Below are 9,525 nucleotides of genomic sequence, written 5' to 3'. Positions count from 1 at the left end.
TCTCTGGGTTCCGAGATTGGCTAAAAGCTGACACGGTAGGCAAAAGTACAATATAAATGTTCAGATGTGGCTCTCGGGACATGTTAGAGTGGAGCATGAGCTGGCGTGTTTACTAACCTGTGTGTTTGTGTGTGTGTGTGTGTGTGTGTGTGTGTGTGTGTGTGTGTGTGTTTCTCCCTCTCTCTGCGTGTATGCGCGTACGCATGTTTGCATGCGTGTGTTTGTAGGATGTAAGTGACCGTATAGAGAAGGAGCCAGTTGACAGTCCCATTGTGGTCAGACTGGAGACGGCAGGAAGAGCCGTGGTCCGAACCAACTGGAGGATGCACATCTCTGTGCCTCTACAAACAGGTACACACACACGCGCACACACACGCGCACACACACACACACACACACACACACACACACACACACACACACACACACACACACACACACACACACACACACACACACACACACACACACACACATGGGTTACAAAGTGCTTTACAAAGAAAACAGCAAAAGAAAAAGTACACAAAACAAAAACAATGTAAAGATTAAAAACAATGCAGAAAACAAAGCAGAGATGCACATGAACTAGACTAGGGCTGGGCATTAAAAGCTAATCTATAGAAGTGGGTTTTAAGGAGGGATTTAAACCGGGGGACAGACTCTGGGAGCCTGATCTCTAGGGGCAGGGCATTCCAAAGGGTAAGGGCTCTGAAAGCGAAGGCCATGCGACCGTTTGCATTTAACAGACCCTTTGGAATGTCCAGGAGTGCTTGGTTAGAGGATCTCAGACTACGTGTAGGCACATAAGGGGGGAGTAGGTCCAAGTTATAGGGTGGGGCAAGACCTAGCCTGGCCTTATGAGTAGTGAGTAAGATTTTGTAATTAATTCTAAATTCAACTGGGAGCCAATGGAGGGATGCTAGAATGGGTGTGATATGATCACATTTTTTAACGTAGTACTACGGTCCGTTAAATCCAACTGTGAAGCGCCGAAACCGTAGTCCTACGGTGCGGGTGTTTTTTCCTTTTTTTCAAAAAAAAAAAAAAAAAAATCGAATTTTTTTTTCGGGGACCATTTTCAGTGTAACACCACCGGAATTTACCCGGAAGTAATTGTTTCCCGTCGGCCTCCATTCTAAGGCGCACACTAAAACTCCATTTTCACTCTTGTAGTTTTTTCTCCTCGCATTTCCCATGTTAACATAAGCGGTCAGAACTCATACATCGCGGCTCCGTTTGACTCGCGGTCTGGACTAAAAGACGAAGCAACATGTGGAGCTTGTTTACAAACATTCCATCGCGGATTCTAAAGGATTTTAACGAGGGCTATGGCGACTTGAAAAAAACAAAAAACAACAATAAAAGCTTGGCAGTGGTGAGTACATTATGAGATTAGCCCTTGGCGGTGGATGTGTTAAGAGACGGGGCCGCAGCATTTTGGACCAGCTGAAGGCTCTGGATGGATTTTAACCAATAGATCCTCTCATTGTTATGATTCATGCGTTGTGTTTTCATTCAAACTCATTATGTGAATCCAATTGTCTGTGTTGTAGATTTGAGACGCTTTAGGACATACAAAGGGAACTCTGTCAGAGACCTGCTGAGAGCCATGAGGAATAAGGTCAGTATGTGTGGCTTAACATATAATATCATCTCTGTCGAGGAGAAACCTAATATGTCCAAAAGCGTTTCGAGCTTGCGGATCTGCTACTTTTGATGCTTCTGTGTGACACTGTAGTATGATCAAGTAGTAAATAAACACAAAAAGTTCAAATAATATTCCATATTATGGAGATAAGAGGTTTTTGCCCGACAGCAACGATATGTGCTTTTGTTCTTCCTGTGTGTTCATGCACGGCCTTGCTTCTTTAAAACGTTGTATGTGTTGTACGTTGTAGAAACATCACTACCACGAGTTGCCGGCGGAGGTCCAGGAGACCCTTGGAGAAGTACCGGAGGGTTTCGTCAACTACTTCACCTCTCGCTTCCCCCGTCTGCTGCTGCACACACACGCTGCCCTGCACATCTGTGCGCACGAGAGACTGTTCCACCCATACTATCTGCCCCCCTCCGCTAAATAGTCAATCTGCACACAATCAAAACACACACACACACACACACACACACACACACACACACACACACACACACACACACACACACACACACACACACGCACATGTACAAAAACCTACCCTGGCCGAGAGATTAATTATTCTTCTCAGCAGGAGAAAAACAATGCACTGATCTGTCATTGCTTTTCTTAATTTCCATTTCATTCCTTTACAACACTCCTATTTTGTGAAGAGATAAAGAATGGCTGCTGTCATACAGGTTTGGGTTGGGAATTTAAAACTTGTTACAGTAAATATCTATTATAACTTGTTGTGAGCAGATGAGACAAGACTACATATCTCGGAAGTACAATGCTTATACTAAGGGTTGTTTACCCTTCTATTGTTCTGCCTTCTATAATTTAAAGGACCATACCGGGGGTCTGGCATGTTTAGCCATTAACTCTCGGTGAACTTGACATGACTGCCGACCGTTTTCCAAATTATGATATACAGTGGGAATTCTGATGTCAGAGGAAGCCACTGGATTCAGTACAGTATGAAAATCAACTTGAAGAGACATGAAACGTTCTTGGGATAGATAAGCCAACATAGTGAACTTTATTGCACAGTAACTGTTTTGCCGTGTTTTATCAATTTGATTGATTGTTTTTTTTTAACCCATTAAGACCTGGAACGCATTTGTATAATTTTAGATTTCTTTGGCTATTCAAAAATAGCAGATATACAAGCTCCGCTAAATAGTCAATCTGCACACAATCACAACACACACACACTCACACACACACACACACACACACACACACACACACCATACATTGGCGATCCAGCCTTCAGCACACAATATGTACAAAAGCTTGTAGATCTGCTATTTTTGAAAAATCTTGAAAAAATATTTTTCTGATTTTTTTCAAAAAACTGTTAGGATTTAGAAAACATTTTTAAGAATTGCCACAGGTCTTTATGGGTCAGAGTCGAGCTGAAAATAGTCTGTGGAGAAAGGACTGATTTAAGAACAAAATTCAAACATCCATGCAATGCTTAGCCAACATTGATTCAGGTAAGTTTAATGATCTTTTAATGACTTTGGAGAAACTGTAAACAGTCGCGAAAACTAGAAATACATTATCAGAAAGATTGATCTAACTTTATGTACAATATGTATCCGAACCTGTGAATAGACGACAACCGGTATGGTCCAATATAAAGGCCAAGTGTCTCCAGTAGAGTCCGCCAAAGACTGCTCAGTACAATATTCAATATCACGGTTAATGCAACTAATCTGAGATTATTCTTATCTGCATGTGTGTGTATGTGTGTGTGTTACTTTGATAGCTCCAGAGGGGACAGTGTGTTACTGCAGGTAGTTGATTACACTGACTGAACAATGTTTAGTTTTTTAGTTTTTGTTTTGTTTTGCAAACAAAAACTCAACACATTTACACCTTTTTTATTTATGGGGTGTTTTTATGAAAATGTATTTCTTGAATGCGTCATAGCTTATTGCCAACAGTGTTGCACTGTGAAGATCAGATTTCTATTTTTCCAAGTTTACTGGCAATAGTTTAAAAGTGCCAACCACTTGTATTTTTTGTACAGACGGCTCACCTACCCCCCATTTTAACTGAAATGTCATAGCTAAATGTTTCATAACGGCGCCACTCCAGAATGTAGGCATTTCCAGGTCCTGTAAGCCTATATATTAGACCTAATGAAATGCTAATGAATGTTTTATGAATGCGCTCTTGACTAGCAGTCTTACTACTGTTGCTCTGGTTACTGGATGAATGTTTATGCATTGTGCTGCTCTAGAATGAAGGGGGAAAAAAACTTTTATACTTTTTTTGTTTGAGTGAATAAAATATTGCTTTGAGTCCTCTAAAGCTTGATGGGAATTCAGTCTTGTTATTATAAACAATGGGACCATATGTCCATTGCCGCATTGACAATGCATTGGGCGCTTAAAGTTAAATATCTCCAAAACTACAAATGATTTCAAAGAAAAAATCTCAAGCATGCATGTCCACAGTAAGGTGGAATTTTTGAATTGTGAATAGAGTTTCTAGGTGAAAGTGTTTTTTTTTATGTCCCAAAATCGTCCATCGACCTCCATTATAAATCTCTGAACTTTTAAAGGAGTACAATTCTAAAACTATTAAACATTTCAAAGATTCCTTTTCAGGCAAACGTGCCCACAGTGAGATGAACATCTTAAAGTATGAATGGGGTTCCTGGCAGTACAGATGTGCCACTTCAAAACTTCACACGTTACTGTTCTTTCCCTGAAAGTGCCCTGAAAATGCAAATGCATTTTTTTCCTCCCTGTTCTGCCCTTAAAAATGCACTGTTTTGCCCCTGAAAAGAAGTTGTCACTACACACCCCCGTTTTTCCCTTCAACAGACATCCATATACATGAGAACAAAAGAATGTGTGTTGAAGAAGGTGTCAGACTCATTATGAGGCGAAAGGTGATTTGAAGAGGTCCTTGACCAGTTGCTCAAATTAATTAGCATCATAAAAGCAGTGATCATCAAAATAATTCAGCATTTTAAATGCCCTTCTTTGTCCCTCTTATTGCCCTGGGAATCCCCTGAAAATGTACTGTCTTGCCGATGGCAGGACATTTGAAGTTTTGAAATGGCACATCTGTAAGTGAGTAGGATTAGTAGCCTGTACTCGTTTCCCTTTGCCGCATCCACAATGTATGGGGCGCTTAAAGTTAAATATCTCCCAAACTACAAATGATTTCAAAGACAAAATCTCAAGCATACATGTCCAGAGTAAGGTGGATTTTTTTAACTGTGAATGGAGTTTCTAGGTGAAAGTGTTTTTTTGAGGTCCCAAATTCTTCCATCGACCTCCATTATAAATCTCTGAGCTTTTAAATGAGTACAATTCTAAAACTATTAAACATTTCAAATATTCCTTTTCAGGCAAACATGTCCACAGTAAGATGAACATTTTAAAGTATGAATGGGGTTCCTGGCAGTAAGTGAGTAGGATTAGTAGCCTGTACTCGTTTCCCTTTGCCGCATCCACAATGCATGGGGCGCTTAAAGTTAAATATCTCCCAAACTACAAATGATTTCAAAGAAAAAATCTCAAGCATGCATGTCCAGAGTAAGGTGGATTCTTTGAACTGTGAATGGAGTTTCTAGGTGAAAGTGATTTTTTGTGTTTTTTTGATGTCCCAAATTCTTCCATCGAAATCCATTATAAATCTCTGAACTTTTAAAGGAGTACAATTCTAAATATATTAAACATTTCAAAGATTCCTTTTCAGGCAAAAATGTCCACAGTAAGATGAACATTTTAAAGTATGAATGGGGTTCCTGGCAGTAAGTAAGTACTGTAGTACTTTGTAGTGGAGTATTTTTTTTTTCACCATTGTGTCACTACCGAAACGTTTTTGTCTCACTACCGAAACGAAAGTTAAATCCGAAAAAAATCACTAAGTGTGAGGCCAAAATCGTCCCCCCAAAAACCTATTAGGAGTACGTTTCAGGCAATTTAGAGTTGATTGGTAGTACTTTGTAGTGGAGTAATTTTTTTTCCACCATTGTGTCACTACCGAAACATTTTTGTGTCACTACCGAAACGAAAGTTAAATATGAAAAAATCACTAAGTGTGGAGGCCAAAATCGTCCCCCCAAAAACCTGTTAGGAGTACGTTTCAGGCAATTTAGAGTTGATTGGTAGTACTTTGTAGTGGAGTAATATTTTTTTTCACCATCGTGTCACTACCGAAACGTTTTTGTGTCACTACCAAAACGAAAGTTAAATCCGAAAAAATCACTAAGTCTAGAGGCCAAAATCGTCCCCCCAAAACTTTGTAGTTGAGTAATTTTTTTTCTCACCATTGTGTCACTACCGAAATGTTTTTGTGTCACTACCGAAACGAAAGTTAAATCCGAAAAAATCACTAAGTGTGGAAGCCAAAATCGTCTCCCCAAAAACCCGTTAGGAGTACGTTTCAGGCAATTTAGAGTTGATTGGTAGTACTTTGTATTGGAGTATTTGTTCTTTTTCACCATTGTGTCACTACCGAAACGTTTTTGCGTCACTACCGAAACGAAAGTTAAATCCGAAAAAATCACTAAGTGTGCAGGCCAAAATCGTCCCCCCAAAAACCTGTTAGGAGTACGTTTCAGGCAATTTAGAGTTGATTGGTAGTACTTTGTAGTGGAGTCATTTTCTTTTTCATCGTTGTGTCACTACCGAAACGTTTTTTTGTCACTACCGAAACGAAAGTTAAATCCGAAAAAATCACTAAGTTTGGAGGCCAAAATCGTCCACCCAAATACCTGTTAGGAGTACGTTTCAGGCAATTTAAAGTTGATTGGTAGTGACTTTTTTTTTGGTCCCTAACATTCATCGAGCTCTGGACTTAGTAATTTTTTTTCCGTTTCGGTAGTGACACAATGGTGTCACTACCGAAACGGGAAAAAAAAGGTTCCCCCAAAATCCTGTTAGGAGTACGTTTCAGGCAATTTCAAGTGGATTGGTAGTGACTTTTTTTGTGAAATGTTTTTTTCCGTTTCGGTAGTGACGAAAAAAAAATTTGGTGACAAAAAAATTGGTGACGAAAAAAAAATTGGTAGTGACGAAAAAAAAATTGTTCCCCCAAAAACCTGTTAGGAGTACGTTTCAGGCAATTTCAAGTGGATTGGTAGTGACTTTTTTTGTGATTTTTTTTTTCCCGTTTCAGTAGTGATGAAAAAAAGAATTGGTGACGAAAAAATTGGTGACGAAAAAAAAATTGGTAGTGACGAAAAAAAAATTGTTCCCCCAAAAACCTGTTAGGAGTACGTTTCAGGCAATTTCAAGTGGATTGGTAGTGACTTTTTTTGTGAATTTCTTTTTCCGTTTCGGTAGTGACGAAAAAAAAATTGGTGACGAAAAAATTGGTGACGAAAAAAAAATTGGTAGTGACGAAAAAAACATTGTTCCCCCAAAAACCTGTTAGGAGTAAGTTTCAGCAAATTTCAAGTGGATTGGTAGTGACTTTTTTTGTGAATTTTTTTCCGTTTCGGTAGTGACACTACCGAAACGAAAAAAAAAATGTTCCCCCAAAAACCTGTTAGGAGTAAGTTTCAGCAAATTTCAAGTGGATTGGTAGTGACTTTTTTTGTGAATTTTTTTCCGTTTCGGTAGTGACACTACCGAAACGAAAAAAAAATTGTTCCCCCAAAAACCTGTTAGGAGTACGTTTCAGGCAATTTCAAGTGGATTGTTAGTGACTTTTTTTGTGAAATTATTTTCCGTTTCGGTAGTGACACTACCGAAACGAAAAAAAAAAATGTTCCCCCAAAAACCTGTTAGGAGTACGTTTCAGGCAATTTCAAGTGGATTGGTAGCGACTTTTTTTGTGATTTTTTTTTTCCGTTTCGGTAGTGACGAAAAAAAAAATGTTCCCCCAAAAACCTGTTAGGAGTACGTTTCAGGCAATTTCAAGTGGATTGGTAGTGACTTTTTTTGTGAAATTATTTTCCGTTTCGGTAGTGACACTACCGAAACAAAAAAAAAATTGTTCCCCCAAAAACCTGTTAGGAGTACGTTTCAGGCAATTTCAAGTGGATTGGTAGAGACTTTTTTTGTGAATTTTTTTTTCCGTTTCGGTAGTGACGAAAAAAAAATTGGTGACGAAAAAATTGGTGACAAAAAAATATGGTAGTGACGAAAAAAAACTTTGTTCCCCCAAAAACCTGTTAGGAGTACGTTTCAGGCAATTTCAAGTGGATTGGTAGTGACTTTTTTTGTGATTTTCTTTTCTCCGTTTCAGTAGTGACACTACCGAAACGAAAAAAAAAATTGTTCCCCCAAAAACCTGTTAGGAGTACGTTTCAGGCAATTTCAAGTGGATTGGTAGTGACTTTTTTTGTGAATTTTTTTTTCCGTTTCGGTAGTGACGAAAAAAAAAATGGTGACGAAAAAACAATTGGTAGTGACGAAAAAAAAAATGTTCCCCCAAAAACCTGTTAGGAGTACGTTTCAGGCAATTTCAAGCGGATTGGTAGTGACTTTTTTTGTGATTTTTTTTTTCTGTTTCGGTAGTGACGAAAAAAAAATTGGTGACGAAAAAATTGGTGACGAAAAAAAAATTGGTAGTGACGGAAAAAAAATTGTTCCCCCAAATACCTGTTAGGAGTACGTTTCAGGCAATTTCAAGTGGATTGGTAGTGACTTTTTTTGTGAATTTTTTTCCCCGTTTCGGTAGTGACACTACCGAAACGAAAAAAAAATTGTTTCCCCAAAAACCTGTTAGGAGTACGTTTCAGGCAATTTCAAGTGGATTGGTAGTGACTTTTTTTGTGAAATGTTTTTTCCGTTTCGGTAGTGACAAAAAAAATTGGTGACGAAAAATTTGGTGACGAAAAAAAAATTGGTAGTGACGAAAAAAAACTTTGTTCCCCCAAAAACCTGTTAGGAGTACGTTTCATGCAATTTCAAGTGGATTGGTAGTGACTTTTTTTGTGATTTTCTTTTCTCCGTTTCAGTAGTGACACTACCGAAACGAAAAAACCTGTTAGGAGTACGTTTCAGGCAATTTCAAGTGGATTGGTAGTGACTTTTTTTGTGATTTTTTTTTTCCGTTTCGGTAGTGACGAAAAAAAAAATGGTGACGAAAAAACAATTGGTAGTGACGAAAAAAAAAATGTTCCCCCAAAAACCTGTTAGGAGTACGTTTCAGGCAATTTCAAGCGGATTGGTAGTGACTTTTTTTGTGATTTTTTTTTTCTGTTTCGGTAGTGACGAAAAAAAAATTGGTGACGAAAAAATTGGTGACGAAAAAAAAATTGGTAGTGACGGAAAAAAAATTGTTCCCCCAAATACCTGTTAGGAGTACGTTTCAGGCAATTTCAAGTGGATTGGTAGTGACTTTTTTTGTGAATTTTTTTCCCCGTTTCGGTAGTGACACTACCGAAACGAAAAAAAAATTGTTTCCCCAAAAACCTGTTAGGAGTACGTTTCAGGCAATTTCAAGTGGATTGGTAGTGATTTTTTTTGTGGTACCGAAACGAAAAAAAAAATGTTCCCCCAAAAACCTGTTAGGAGTACGTTTCAGGCAATTTCAAGTGGATTGGTAGTGACTTTTTTTGTGAATTTTTTTTTCCGTTTCGGTAGTGACGAAAAAAAAATTGGTAGTGACGAAAAAAAAATTGTTCCCCCAAAAACCTGTTAGGAGTACGTTTCAGGCAATTTCAAGTGGATTGGTAGTGACTTTTTTTGTGAAATGTTTTTTCCGTTTCGGTAGTGACGAAAAAAAAATTGGTGACGAAAAAAAAATTGGTAGTGACGAAAAAAAAATTGTTCCCCCAAAAACCTGTTAGGAGTACGTTTCAGGCAATTTCAAGTGGATTGGTAGTGACTTTTTTTGTGAAATGTCTTTCCCGTTTCGGTAGTGACACTACCGAAACGGTGGTTTCGGTAAATTTCTTTTTCCGTTTC

General features: G+C 38.4%; 1 protein-coding gene across 1 annotated transcript in view; it reads left to right on the top strand.

Annotated features, from left to right (window-relative positions):
- The window catches only part of ern2 (endoplasmic reticulum to nucleus signaling 2), a 29,930-nt gene extending 25,966 nt beyond the window's left edge, over positions 1 to 3,964 (top strand). The window contains exons 22-24 of the mRNA XM_084041958.1: positions 228 to 351; positions 1,554 to 1,621; positions 1,899 to 3,964. Coding sequence (XP_083898084.1) covers positions 228 to 351; positions 1,554 to 1,621; positions 1,899 to 2,081 — 375 coding nt within the window. The 3' untranslated portion in view covers positions 2,082 to 3,964. The remainder of the gene's footprint in view (positions 1 to 227; positions 352 to 1,553; positions 1,622 to 1,898) is intronic.
- Positions 3,965 to 9,525: the final 5,561 nt, after the last annotated feature.

This window comes from Gymnoscopelus microlampas (assembly GCF_963454915.1).
Source record: "Gymnoscopelus microlampas genome assembly, chromosome: 2".
NCBI classification, from domain to species: domain Eukaryota; kingdom Metazoa; phylum Chordata; class Actinopteri; order Myctophiformes; family Myctophidae; genus Gymnoscopelus; species Gymnoscopelus microlampas.
Note: the sequence above shows the minus strand (reverse complement) of the source record. Positions and strands in the feature narration are given on the sequence as shown.